At 38.2% G+C, this 15,265-nt stretch overlaps 1 protein-coding gene across 2 annotated transcripts in view; it reads left to right on the top strand.

Moving 5' to 3' along the window:
* Nucleotides 1-13,061, top strand: part of EVI5 (ecotropic viral integration site 5) — a 203,065-nt gene extending 190,004 nt beyond the window's left edge. For both annotated transcript variants that reach the window (XM_090269736.1, XM_090269735.1), the window contains one exon: nt 8,616-13,061. In XM_090269736.1, coding sequence (XP_090125862.1) covers nt 8,616-8,930 — 315 coding nt within the window. In that variant the 3' untranslated portion in view covers nt 8,931-13,061. The remainder of the gene's footprint in view (nt 1-8,615) is intronic.
* Nucleotides 13,062-15,265: the final 2,204 nt, after the last annotated feature.

Raw genomic sequence — 15,265 nt, 5'->3', positions numbered from 1 at the left:
TTCTATCCAGACCACTAAAACTTTCTCCATATCAGCAACAAGTCTGTTTCACTTTATTATTCATGTATTCACTGGAGTAGTACTTGTGATTTTCTTTAAGAACTATTCTTTTGCATTCGCAACTTGGCTAACTTATTTAATCCAAGAGACTTAGCTTTAAGGCCTGTCTCAGCTTTTAACATGCCTTCCTCACTAAGTTCAGTCATTTCCAGCTTTCAAGTTAAAGTGAGAGCCGTTTAACTTTTCTTTCACTTGAACACTTAGAGGCCATTATAGGGTTATTAATTGGCCCAGTTTCAATATTGTTGTGTCACAGGGAATAAGGAGACCTAAGGAGAGGGAGAGAGACATGGGCAGGGGGTGGGGGCACAACCAGTTAAAGCTGTCACAACATACAACATTTACTGATTATGGGTGTGATTCATGGCTCACTCCAAATTACAATATTAACATCAAAGATTACTGATCACAGCCCTGGTCAGTGTGACTCGGTTGGTTGGAGCATCATCCCGTAAACTGAAAGGTTGTGGGTTCGATCTCTGGTCAGGGCATGTGCCTGGGTTGCCGGTTCAGTCCCTGGTCGGGGTGCATCCAAGAAGCAAACCAATCAATGTTTCTCTTTCATATCGATGTTTCTTTCTCTCTCTCTCTCTCTCTCTCCCCCTCCCTTCATCCCTCCCTCCCTCTTTCTGTCTCTCTGTCTCCCCAAAAGCAATGAAAAAATGTCCTCAGGTGAGGATTTTTTAAAAATTACTGATCACAGATCACCATAACAAATGTAGTAATACATCATGCATCGGAAATGTGTCATTAGGTGATTTTGTCTTTGTGCAAACATCATATAGGGCACTTACACAAACCTAGGTGGGAGAGCTTACTACACATCTAGGCCTATTGCTCCTAGGCTACAAACCTGTACAGCATGTTACTATACTGAATACTGTAGGCATTTGTAACACAATGTAAGCATTTATGTATCTAAACATATCTTAAATAGGAAAAGTACAGTAAAAATACAGTGTAAGAGGTAAAACATGGTGCACCTGTATAGGGCACTTACCATGAAAGGAGTTTGCAGGACTGGAAGTTACTCTGGGTGAGTCAGGGAGTGAGTGGTAGTGAATGTGTATGCCAAGGGCATTACTCTACTGCAAACTTTATAAACGCTGTGCACCAGCATTGCCACACACACGAGTATTGCATTGCGTTACAGCGTTACAGTGACTACAGCATCACTAGGCGATAGGAACTTTTCAGCTCCATCCTATTTGTATGTGGTATGCAGTTGCAGCACATGACTGTAATGAAAAAGTATGAGATATTGTGAGAATTACCAAAATGTGATGCAGACACACAAAGTGGGCAACTGCTGCTGGAAAAAATGTGCTGATAGGCTTGCTCAATGCAAAGTTGCCACAGACCTTCAATTTGTAAAAAATGCAGTATTTGTGAGTGCAATAAAGCAAAGCACAATAAAACAAGTTATGCCTGTATAATGATTTTGGTGGTATTAATATTCATTAGTTTTCATTTACATCATTAAGTCTATATAAATTCACAGTGGAACATCAGCACACATGTGCTTAAGTGTGCAACTTCTCAGGTCCCGCCTCTGGAGACTGAAGACAGGCCTGGGAAGTCTGATTTTCACAAGTTTCCAAAATGGTCTTATCGGGGAAGTTGGGAAAATAGTGTGGATGGGCGGTGGGGGTCAGGGAAGAGAATAATTTGTTGTTCTGACTCTGTTTGAAACAGCTTTATTGAGATAAAATTTACATATAAAGTTCTTCCATTTTAAGTGTAAATTTCAATGGCTTTTGGTGTATTTACAGAGTTGTGCAAACATACCACAATCTAATTTTTGGAATATTTCTATCACCCCAAAAAGAAATCTCATGTCCCTTTCTCCTCCCTTCTCCCCAAGTCCAAGGCATCCACTGATCTACTTTCTGTCTCTATAGACTTGTCCATTCTGGACATTTCATGTCAGTGGAATCATGCACTATGTCATCTTTTGTATCGGGCCTCTTTGACTCACCTTAATGTTTTTGAGGTTCATCCATGTATCAGTACTTCATTGCTTTTTATTGCCAAATAGCATTCAATTGTATGGAAAAAAATTTATTTTTTTATTGATTATGTTGTTACAGTAGTTCCAATTTTTTCCCCTTTACTCCCCTCTGCCTAGTACCCTCTTCCCTCAGGCAATCCCTCCCCCCTTAGTTCATGTCCGTGGGTCGTGCATGTAAGTTCTTTGGCTTCACCCTTTCCTATATTATTCTTAACATCCCCCTGTCTATTTTGTACCAACAGATTACGCTTCTTAGTCCCTGCACCATTTCCCCATTTCTCCCCCTAACCCCTCCCAGCTGATGACCCTTCAAATGATCCCCATACCTATGATTCTGTTCCTATTCTGGTTTGCTTAGTTGGATTTTGTTTTCATTTTTTAGATTCAGTTGTTGATAGTTGTGAGTTTGTTGCCATTTTAGTGTTCATAGTTTTGATCTTCTTTTTCTTAAGTAAATCACTTTGACATTTAATATAATAATGGCTTCGTGATGATGAGCTCCTTTAGCTTCACTTTGTCTGGGAAGCACTTCATCTGCCCTTCCATTCCAAATGATAGCTTTGCTGGATAGAGTAATCTTGGTTGTAGGTTGATTTTCATCACATTGAATACTGCTTGCCAGTCCCTTCCTGCCTGCAAAGTGTCCTCTGAGAAATCAGCTGATAGTCCTATAGGCACCCCCCTGTAGGCAACTCTCCGCCTCTCTTGCTGCCCCCAGGACTCTCTTTATCTTTCACCTTAGGCATCTCAAACATGATGCGTCCTGGTGTGGTCTCCTCTGGGTCCAGTTTGCCCGGGACCCTCCGTGCTTTCCGGACATGTATGTCCATCTCCTTCACAAAATTTGGGAAGTTTTCCTCATTTTTTTCAATTCTTGCTTCCTCATTCTGCACTGGTTAACTGTATTTTTCTTCCTTATGTTTGAAATCATTTATTTGAATCCCAGTTTCCTTCCCTTCACCATTGGTTTTGTGTAGATTTTCCTTCGTTTCACTTAGCATAGCCTTCACTTCTTCTCTTATGTGTTTGCCATACTCAAGCATATCTGGCAAGCCTGTGAGCATCTTTATCACCAGTGTTTTGAATTCTGCATCTGTTAGGTTGTCTATCTCCTCATCTGTTAGGTTGGCTATCTCCTCGTCACTTAGTCCTCCTACTGGAACCTTGATCCATTTCCCCTTTTGGGCCATACTTCTCTGTCTCCTCATTCTGACAGGCTCCTATGTTTGCTTGCCCCCACGTCCCAGGTAGACTGTCACTCCTGTTACATTATAAGGGGCGGAGCCTTAGATATTCATCTGTGCAGGGCGACCTGTTTCACCACATTGTGGCGCTGTTTGTGGGGAAGGGGTCCGAGAGGGAACAATGCCGCCTGCCCAGCACTCACCCCTTTTCCAGGCACCTCTCCCACTTCTGCACTGGACTGGCGCCCCTCTAGCTGCTGCCCTGGCGGTCGTTCCCAAAGTGGGTGGGTCTTCGGACGTTCTAGGACCGTGGGGGCCCTTTAAACAAGCAGACTCTGCTGAGATCAGCAGTTTCTGCCTCCACCCTAACCCCCACTGGTTTGCACAGTCAGAAGCAATGAGACTTGATTTTCCCTGGTGCTGGGACCGTGGACTTCGAGATCTGGTGAGGGGCTGGGAATGCTCCCCAGGTGTCCCTCCTGACTTTTTAGAATGTGTGACTGAGCTTTCTGCTGGCCTGCCTCTGCCACCGCTGCTGCTGCTGCCACCACACCTTGTCCTCTCTGCCCCAGCTCTGCCCCTCCTACCTGTCTGGATGAGTATTTCTTCTTTATATCTTTGCTTGCTGGACTTCCATGCAGTTTGATTTTCTGGAACTTCTGGTTGTTTCTAGTTTTGAGGTAGTTGTACTCCTTCTTAGTTGTGGAGGGATTGTGTCTGTCTATGCCTCCATCTTGGCTGGGAAGTCTTGGAAACAATGTCTTAATATAATTATTCTACATGATATATTTATTCAAATGATTGTGTTTTCATTTTCTCATAGGGTGCGTTTTCTTATGTGTAACTCTCCTCTGATTCCATGTAAATCCCGTCATGTGTTCATCTCCTCTATTCATACAATTTAGTTGTACTATTAATTTTCCCTTGTTGAAGAAATCTTTCACCTGACCTGCTGCAGTCTACTTCCGTGAGGAGGAGGTGCCTCGAGGCCCCCTGCAGAGCTGTCCTCTTGGGAGCTTTGTCATCATCTGTGGGATTCCTTTTGCTTCACTTTTGTTTTGGACTTCCTTTTTCATGGATCAAAAACAAAAGGATGTCTTTTATTTCTTGATGTACTTCAGTTTGGTGGAGCAAATCACCTTTCTTTCTTTAGAAAACATGACTTATGGGAGGTAAAGCAGAAAAAGGTTGTATCTCATGTTGGTTACCAGGATTCACCCAGAAGAGCATTTGCTTTGCGAGGGACCTGTTAGCCCTTGCGGCTTTTAACTCATTTTAGCCTCACACTTCCTTGATAGTTTGAAAATAAAACAAATTTAAGATAATTATAATTTTTTAATGTAGACTAGAAATTATCTTTTCTCAGAATTTTGAAAGTGATTCTTAATCTCTTATATAAACCATGTTTTTGTTTTGGGCTGGATGCTTTATTCTTTCCTTTGTGCTCAGTGTCCTGAAATTTCCCTAAGATGTAACAAGGTGTAGGTTTACTTTAATCCACTGTCCTGGGTACGTCATAGGTTTCTTCAGTCTCAAAGCGCATGTTTTTCATATTAGAAAAATTTATGCCTAAGATCTCTTTTTATTTTATTTGTGTGTGTTTGTTTTGTTTTCTAAGATCTCTTTTTTAGAGTATCCTGTTCTTTTCTACATGGATGCAGTGTCTTCAGAGAGAGTAAATGATTTCTTAGAAGTTTTCTTCTCCCCAGAGAAGGTGCCTTTTTTCTGGCTTCTTTTAGATGCTTTCCTCAAATGTCTGGTAATATTGGACTCTTTACTCAAACTTTGACTGAAGAACTTACAAAGTGGACAGGAAGTTCTAAATGGTTGGGTAGGGTTTGCTGACTATGACTGTCATGGTAGGATGGTCTTGCTGAGACATTTCTTTAAGGAATTCCAAGATTCACCAGAGAAGAATCCCTTTACTTACAATTTCAGGAAGTCCTGGTGCCTCTTCTTTCCTTGGTGAATCTCAAAAGTACTTGTAGGCACATTCAGTCACTTTAAAAATCTATGTCTAATTTCACCTGGAAAAACAGTACTTTTTCTTTCTTTTCCATGATCTGAATTTATTACTAGCATTTTACAAAGTCATCATTGTTGTTAGTGTCATGAAGCTATTCCTGCAATCTTTAACCAAAAATTAGAACAGACAATGGGCCCAAGGGTATGGTAAAAAAATATACGTGTCTTTTCAAGACAGAGTTAGTAGTTTTTGTCAGATTCCTAGTCCCGTGCTTGACCCAAAAGGGATGTTAGACAAACCCAACAAACTAACAAAAGGTTTCCTAGAGCGGTGGTCCTTACCCTGGGATATGCATCAAAACTGTTCTGTTCTTTTGAACAAATAATTCCTAGACCCTACCAGGAGAAAGGTTTCAGGAAAAGATGTTTAAACTGACTGCTCCTTACTGGTTGGTGTGGTTGGCCCAGCTTGGTTGTGCTGCTGAAAGATGGTGTCCATTTGTATATACCAGACACACACAGGACATGTTCTTAGTTCAAAAGCATGTTTGTCCTGAATAATTAACACATTGTATACAGGTGGCAAGAATTCTCGTCATTTCTAAAAGGCATTTAAATTCCCCGGCACGCAACGTGTTAAGAGTTCCATTTCAGGCACGTCAATTCCTTTCTGACTCAGTCCCATTTGGTTGGAACAGAGGATCTACCACAGTGATTCTCAAACTGAGGATATCAGAATCTCCTGAGATACCTGTTAAAAAGGTAGATTCTGGGATTTCACTCTTGAGTTTTGATTTCTTAGATCTGGGTAGCAATGCTACCTTTTTAACAGGCATCCTTTGTTGTCCTGATGTGATGATCAGTGGACCATACTTTGAGATATGCTAATCTAAATTAGCTATTGATAATATCCCTGAAAGTTTTGGAGGGAGGGTTGGTTTGAGAAGGCTAATTATCTGCTTTTTGTTATTGTTTAAATACAATTAGCTCCTAAAAGCATAGTACTAAGGATAGGCAGTACAGCTCTTCAATCTAGGCAACCAAGGCTGCACTGCAGAGGGCCTAGCCCCAGCCTTCTTCCAGCCAAATCCCACTTCACAGGATGAGGAGTCCCAAAGGCTGTGTCCATCTGAAGTGTAGCCCCTGCCAGATCATACTCTGGGTACTCAGTACCCTGGAATTTCTTGCCCAGTGTCCACTTTCCTCCTAGGTCTAGGGGATGACTCAGTAATAGTTTCAACTTTACCAAATAAGTCCCTTACCTTCAACTTTTTCTTTTGTCCACCAAAAATTTCTCTGTGCCTTTGCTATTAGAAGTTCTCAAATAAAGAAGCATTAATTGCATCTCCTTTGACATTGAGGAAACCACCCCTCAACTCATAGTTAGTTTCATATATTTGAGGTCGCTTATTAACATCTGATGAGACCGCAGGGTTTTAGTTGCAGTAAATTTTGTTAGAGCAGAGGGAAGGTACAACTTTCCAAACAATTGGGGAGTTGTGGTTCCTTTGCCATCCCCCTTTCGAACAGCCAGGAAGGAGGAAGACACGTGTTCCATATCATTTCTTCTGAAGGGCCTGGGGAAAAGAGAGAAAGGAAGAGATTAACTGACATAATTTAACACTTGGAGCTATAAATTATGTGTTGCAATGTGGTGATAGGATGTTGCATCAGAACGTGGCAGTTGTAATGCAGTGGGTATCACAACCATGGGGAGGCTTTGTGGTGCTCTGTGCCCTTTCCCTGAAGATTCATCTCCAGTTTGTATCCCTTCTGCTCTGCCAAGGAGAAAGGTGTTATTTTAATTACATTGTACCTCGCTATTATCTTGTTCTCCTGGGCAAGGGCACAGGAACTTCTCTATGGTTGCAAGTTTGCCTGGGGCAGATGTCCCTATACTGAGTCCACATCCCTCTCATTTCCTGTTGTCACACACCAGCAGGGAAGTGTTAAGGTTTCTTCACGTCTTCCTGGAAGTCTATAGGGAAAGCTGGGAGGTGTTATAGCAACGCTGTAATGTCTTTACTCCTAGAACCGTTAGTTTTGAAAGTGTATGTAATATTTCCTGAATGTTTCACATTGCCTTTATCTCAAGATCTGAAAGATAGTACTCATAAGTGACGGGGACTGTATCGCTGATAAACAAAATTGAAGACTGATATGTAATGATAAGGGTAGGAGACATGGGGAACATTTCAGCAAAATTTTTGATAATCAAAGCAGATATTGGTAGTTAATTGTTTTTTATTGTTGTTTTGCATCCTTTAACATGTGACAATATTGAAATTAAGTTTTATATTTAGAACATAAACTCTATAGGACAGGGCTAATGTCTTAACTACATGGTAGCACAAGTAGTAGTATTCATAGTGTAACCTTACATTCTGATAAAACTGCTTTTGGATAATGTGGCTTAGGTGTGTGTCAATGGCTTTTCCAATACTGAATTCTAGGATTAGTCAGACTTGCTCACCCAGTAAAATGTAGCATTAGATCTCCACAACCCTTCCCCATTGAGGGTCATGCCCTATGAAACTCCATGGACAGAGAAACAGAGCCTGTTTCCCAAAGACAGGGAGGGGAAAAGCTGAGCAATGCATGCAGTTCTTCTCCCCTGCCCCTTGGGGACAGAAGCCACTCCTTCTCCCGGGAAGGAGCAGGGGAGAGAAGGTGAAAATGTTATACACTACTGAAGGAAATAACCTTAATGGGAAGAAGCATTCCTACCTTCATAGAATGATAGTGGTATGGTGATTCTTAGATTATTATAACAGGACAATAAGACAGATTTCAATGATTTGCAAATCATTCTCACCATCCACTGAAATAAGGAGAGTTACTTGTAAGTAAGATTGTGTGTGTGAGAGTTTAGAATATGGTCTTTAAGCCCATGTTTTCTAGAGATGAACACTGAAATATTTACAGGTGAACTGATAAGATGTCTGAGATTTACCTCAGAATAATCTAGGGACTGCAGAGGTATAATGTAACAAGATTATCCATGCTGGGTTAGTTGGTGAAAGGTAGTGATCGATACATGGGGTTCATTGTATTATCTCTAGTAAAATAAAGGTTTGATTTGAATCTGAACTTTACTGTTAGCTATGTGTCCTCAGCAAGTTGTTCTACCTGAGACTCTATTTCCTAATCTATAAAATGCAAATAATAAAATGTGTCATACTGAACTGTTGGCGATGATTCAATTAAAATAACAAGCTATGTGCCCATGATGTAATACACAGGAGTTCCTCAAAAATTGGTAGTTACTATTATATCTATAAATGAAAAAAGATCATGCTATCATCTTCCTTAAACATGAAATGTTTGCTTTCTTGGTGGCGGTGTGTATGTATTTCCCCCAGTTGAGTATATTAACTTGCATTTTGTTTTGACAGCTCAGGTGCCTAAAAGGCCAGAGGAGCTTCTCAGGACAACCCCCCTTTGATGGAATTCACATTGTCAATCATTTAATAGGAGATGATGAGTCCTTCCATTCCTCTGATGAAGATTTTATAGATAATTCCTTACAGGAGAGTGGCATTGGTTTTCCTTTGCACAGAAAATCCGACCCCCTGTCTTTAGACCCTGCTGTGGCAGATGCCAGTGAAAGTGAAACAGAGGACAGTGTGATGGAAACCAGAGAGAGAGATCAAGTGGCTCAAAAGGACCGGCCCTCAAGGAAAAGAGGATCGTACTCAACCACTGTCTGACCATCACTGTGAACTAGACTGTGGATTTTTTTAAGGGATCAGTTATATAATTAAGGGTTTTGGGGACATATCTGTTTCATATGTACATATATATATTTTTTGATCTTATCTGCCTTTTTATCTTTGCCAAACCTTCACCACTGACTTACCATTGCCATAAAGTAGACTGAAATATGGTTAATGTGAAAAATAAGGTTCTAACAGTATTACTGAATATTAAATGTTTCTTGTGTAGAAAATACAATTATATCTATATATGGGAACCATTTTGAAGTTCAAAACCATGGAAAATTTAATTTTCTTCAGACAAAACTGCTCTTGTGCAATATTTTATGCTCAGTAAAAAAATTGTATATTTATGTTTATCAATCTGTTTTCAGGGCAACGCTCTACAAACATTTGACCAAGACGTACATCTGATTTATCTTGTTCTTTTGTGTTTGGGCGACTTTTTTCTCAGTTGAAATTACTGCTTTATCTGTGAGCCACTGAAAGTTCCCAAACACAGTGGGGTTTTTTTTCCATGTAATTTTATAAATAGAAATTAATGGCTATCTTTCTTGAGAGCTTTAAGTTTTGTTTGAATTAATTTTTATGTGCATATGATACTTCCATATATTGTTTACCAGTCAGAGCAGTAAGTTAACTATAATACAAATATATTGCTTTTTGTACATAATTTATAAATAAGCATCACCCAATATTGAACATCATTTTATATGGAGAATGTACATGTTGCAAATGACTGCCTTCAGCATTCTAACAAGACTTCTGTAAATAAAAAGTTAAAAGGAAATTGAAAATAAAACCAAACACTAATATTTTAATAGCTTTAGTATTTTGCTTAGCATTCAACACTAGAAAATTCATAACTGATACTTGTTCAAAAACACTATTGCTAAGACCTTTTACTTCATGTATATGTAACTAATAAATTGTCCATGATTCAAGAGGTTATAGCCCACATTACTTAGTGCTAATATTCTACGTAATATAAATTAAGAAATGGACTTAAGTTCAAGATACACAACACTAATATCTGCAAATAATCTATGAGCATTATCTTCAGATTCTCTAATTACTTATCTATAGATAAAGCCTCAAGAATTCTTTTCTACCAATTCTTCCTTTTTTATCATCTAGACTATTTCTTTGGAAATTAGTATCTATCATTGATAAATTGGAAGAAACACCCAAATTATACCTACACTGTGGAAAAACAGCAAGAACGTGTTGACTGGATGCTTTCAACTCCCATTTTTATCAGCAGCCTCCAAGGATAAGAGGGGAAGGTAGAATTCAGTATATATGGAGATAAAATATTGCACAATATTTTGCCTGCAGAAAAAAATATATATATATATTGCAGAATAGAGTAGAAGAGACAAAAATAGTGTTCTGTCTAAAACCAGGAACTCTGCCTGGTGTGGCTCAGTTGGAGTGTCAACCTGTAACCGAAGGGCTGCAGGTTCGAGTCCCAGTCAGGACACATACATAGGTCAGGGTTTAATTCCCAGTCCATGTGCAGGCACATGTGACTCCTGGTCCTGGAGACATAGGATCCCTGGGATCCCCAGGACCCCCAGTCTGGGTGCCTTTCCCCACTCCAGGCACATATGGGAGGCAACTAATTGATGCGTCTCTCTCACATTGATGTTTCTCTCTCTCCCTTCCTCTCTCTCTAAAGCAATGAAAATAATATCCTTGGATGAAGACAAAAATTTTTAAATATATATAATAAATAAAACCAGAAGTTAAGCCTTATGCATCTCCGTGGACTAGGCTTTTCCAGCAAACCTTTTGTAGCTATTTGCGAAACGAGATTGAAAACATGCCTACTGTTTCAGTAGCACCAGGCTAATTACTTGTGGTTAAGTAATTTACCTGTGGTCACATGTTAGTAATTAGCAGGGCCAAGATTTTAATTCAGGTTTATCTGACACCAAAGTGTTTGAAAAGGTTCATCTAATGAATTTCTCATTTCCCTTCTTTTCTGAAAATTAATGTGACTTTAAATAAGTTTAAGTTACATTTCACAGCTTATGAGTGTAGATACTACTTCTAGAATTGTCTGGTGCTTTGGGGGTTCATTACTGTCAGCCTGGGAGGCTACTGATGCCCAGGTGAAATGAGATGATTCATGGTCACATGATTGCTTTGACACCCACATCAACAACTACACCCATGAGCCAGTTCCAGCCAGCTGCCTATCTTTATGTGATTTACAAATTAAGAGTGGTTTTTACATTTTCAAATAGTTAAGGAAAAATATCAAAAAAATATTTTGTCACATGAAAATCATATAAAATTCAAATTTCAGTATTGATAAATAAAGTTTTATTGGTTACTCATGCTTGTCCATTATATTGTCTATGGCTGCTTTTGTGTTACAGTGGCAAAGTTGAGTACCCTAAAATATATATTGTCTGGCTTTTTAGAGGAGAAGTTTGCTGATTCCTGATTTAGATACTCTAAAATGTAGGCTTACTTCTTCAATTTGTCTCAATGGTAGATGGAACCATTTGCTTTTGCTGTTAAGCTAATAGTTTGGAAACCTAAAATTTCCTGGTGGATCTTGTACTCAGAACTATTCAAAATGGAAAGTGTGCCAGCTGTTTTATATCATGAAGTTTTTGATGCCATAAACAAATTTGGAAAGATATATGTACCTTTGGAAATGGAGAAAGAATTCCAGAATCCCAGCACTGTTCTTCAAGGTGTGTATGATGAACCTTTAGGGTGTGCTTCATGGAGTCAGTGTTGTAATCTGACTTTAAAAGAAAGAATGTCTTTCTATAATCATGTTTTAATTCTAAACTTTGAATGATATTCTTAGAGAATTTCCTAAGTACTGTTTAATTAGGTATTAAAAGAATTATGGTAACTAAACCTTACTCCATTGATACTCTTGTAATTTGGACAGTGAAAAACAAGAAACGATCTTCTCATTCAACATCTTTGATTCAAATACTCCTTAGAAGAGTTTAAAATCTTCCTGACCTTTAGGGTACAATAGGATATTATGCTCTGATTATATTCCATTTTATTGAAATTATGACTTTGAGACATTGGACAGTGTGTTCTTGATAAATTTTAAATAGTCTCTGGTATTTTGTGTCATTTAAATGTTATTTAGTTAAGTAGAGGTGAGGGATATTGGAGCAGGGAGGAAGTGAATGAAATTTTTAAAACTCAAAAAACTTAATCCCTAGGGCTAACTCAACCCATTGCCATCTTGGGTTGAAAGTCTCAGGGTAGAGGCTTACAAGTGATCTGAAAACAATGGAAATTGCATTTAAAACAGACCTTTTAGATCAAGAAAATACTTCAACAGCTTTTTAAAAATTAGTGGTAATTTTTCATCCTAGAAAAAGAAGTCAAAGGTGTAACTTTACACAATTTCTACCCTTTTTATTGATGAATATTAGGCACTCAAAGTTTGATGACTAATTGAGACATCAAATCCGAACTAACTGACTGGCTGTTTTGGAAGGAAAAAAACCCAACTTTTTCTTAGCTTATGATGCAACTTGCTACTCTCCAGATAGTGCCTTTGATTGAAAACAAGCTCTAGAGCTTTTTAAGTATTTTATTTTTAACATTAAAAATTATTTGGTTCCTCATTCTCCTTTATCTTTTACATAATGCACTATAATTTTCAGATTTAAATAAGGAAAGTATATGAATTGTGTTTTGGTAAAGCCCTTTTATGGCCAGCTTGATTATTGTAATATCAGACAGTGATAGCTAACATTTCAGAAATCAGTGATTTACTTTATTAAAACAATGAGCTTTAGCAAGAAAGTTATTGCTGCTTTGTTATTAGCAAAACAGTAAGTTTTTAAATTAATTTAAACTTAATTTAATTCATTCTACTGAAATTAAAATTTTGGTTAAAAGTGGAGTGGAGACTATAATCCAAGTTTTTACATCACACCCATTGATCTACCTATCCCCTCTTTCTCTCCAAAGAATAGACAATAGAATAATATATTAGGTATCCAATGAGATGTAAAATTATAATCTATTTCATTTTACTGTTGAAATTTCTTATTGTAATGTTGTATGATAACCTGAAATATTTACTTATGCCTTCGCTTTAAACAATTAAAGTTTTTCACTTTATAAGAATTTTTTGTTTCCTTAACTGTTCAACTTAAAAGGGGAGATGCATCAAACACTTCTATTAGAGAAGTGCCACTCATACATAGATGCCTAGTCAGGAAGGAATCCATCAAATAATATGAATAACCAAGGAAAGAGGCAGCTCAGAAAGAAAGTGAAAAATCTCCAGAAAATAAAGACACGGAAATATATGACTTAATTGAAAGAGAATTCAAGACTGCAGTTCTGAAAAACACTAAACGAGGTGAAAAACACTAAAAAATTGCTTGCCCTAACATCAGATATTCATTAGTGAGGTTTGTGCTACATGGGTACAGGGAACATATCCACCTGGCCCACCCATGTGTAATTAGTGCCAGAGAGGCTGGTATGTGATATTTTTCAATTTAATGAAAGGCCAGATATCTAGATTTGCTATTTTCTTCAGGGACATATCAATTTTTTGAGAACATTAATGGCAATATTTTCATTACATTATATTTTAGGTTATTAAATTAAGCAACTAATTCAATAAATATATTCATATATATATGACCTGAGTATACATATAGAGGCTATTATAAAAGAAAATTATGCCTTCTGCATCTTTATCACAATGTTAGCATCATTTAGTTAAGAAGCAATAGTTCACTATATAGTCTGCTTTATTCCCAAAAGAATTTAAGGTACTTTATAAAAGTACACGAAAAATGACAAGATAGTTATAATCCAGGGTTTCACGACCTTGGCACTATTGACATTTGGGGCCAAATTATTGCAAGTGACCTGTACACTGTAGGATGTTTAGCGGCATCCCTGGCCTCTACCCACTAGATGACAGTAGCACCCCCTCCTTGTGTTGTGACAACTGCAAATGTCTCCCTCCCTTCATTCCCAAATGTCCTTCATAGGGAAGGACTGAGAATGAAAATAGCCACTGGTTCAGAATCTTTGATATAAATTTAGAAGTAGGTCAAAAAACCAAAGAGCCACTAGGACCAAAACTAAAAATACATACACCTATTAAAGATGGATCACAAATTTGGAGTCAGTGAGAAAAGAAAAACCTGAGCCACAATGAGGTGCTACTTCAAACTTATTAGAATGGCTATTCAAAACAAACAAAACAAAATAACAAGTGTTGATAAGGAAAAATTGGAACCTTGTACATTGTTGCTGGGCGTGTAAAATGGTACAGTCATTGTGGAAAAGTTTTGGCAGTTCCTCAAAGAAGCTAAACAGAATTACCATATGATCCACCAATTCCCCTCTGTGTATATAGTCAAAGAAAGCAGGGACTCAAACAGATATTTGTACACTAATCTTCACAATAGCATTACAAGAGCCAAAGGTAGAAGCAACAAATGATCAACAGATGAATGGTTAAATAAAATGCAGTGTGTACATGGTATGGCAAAAGGAAGTTTACAGTTCTGAGTACTGTACATGAAACACAGTTTATTCTTGCATTATTATTTATTATTTTCCATAGGAACAACTGTAAACCTACTTTTGCCCCCCCATACATATAATGGAATATTATTCAACTATAAAAAGGGAAGATGCCCTGGCTGGCGTGGCTTAGTGGATTGAGTGCCATCCTGCAGACTGAAAGGTTGCTGGTTCGATTCCCAGTCAAGGCACATGCCTGGGTTGCAGGCCTGATCATCAGTTGGGGATGTGCAAGAAGCAACCAATCAATGTTTCTCTCACACAGTAATGTTTTTCTCCCTCTTCCCCTCCTCCATTCTAAAAAATAAATAAATAAAAAATATTTTTAAATGGCTAAGGAAAAAAAGCCATGTTAAAAACTTAGTATCAGCATATAAATTAAATGTGTTCAGACAGAGATGTATAGAAGGGAAAGAAAACAAAACCTTAAAGTTATAAAATATACCCATTGTATTTGGCCATGAAATAAAAACAGTTTTCTGACGTTTAGATGGGGACGCAAGCTTTGTATTGATGAAACCTGTACAAGTCACAGAACTTTATGGCTTCCTTGTGGCTCCTTGTGGCTCCTTGTTCACCAGACTCTCACCCAGGGCCTTGCCCTTCCTGGAATGGCCTTCCACCACATTCCCATTCGGTGAGCTCCCCACCTCTTCCTGGTCTCTGTTCAAGTATCTCCTGCATAGGAAGCGTTTTCTGACCCTCCCTTAAATTTTTAAATTTATTGATTTTAGAGAGAGGAAGGAAGAGAGAGAGACATCAATGTGAGAGAGAAACAT

The sequence above is a fragment of the Furipterus horrens genome, unplaced genomic scaffold, assembly GCF_987537825.1.
Source record: "Furipterus horrens unplaced genomic scaffold, mFurHor1.1.pri manual_scaffold_3, whole genome shotgun sequence".
Taxonomy (NCBI): Eukaryota; Metazoa; Chordata; class Mammalia; order Chiroptera; family Furipteridae; genus Furipterus; species Furipterus horrens.
This window is presented reverse-complemented; position numbering and strand designations above follow the sequence as displayed.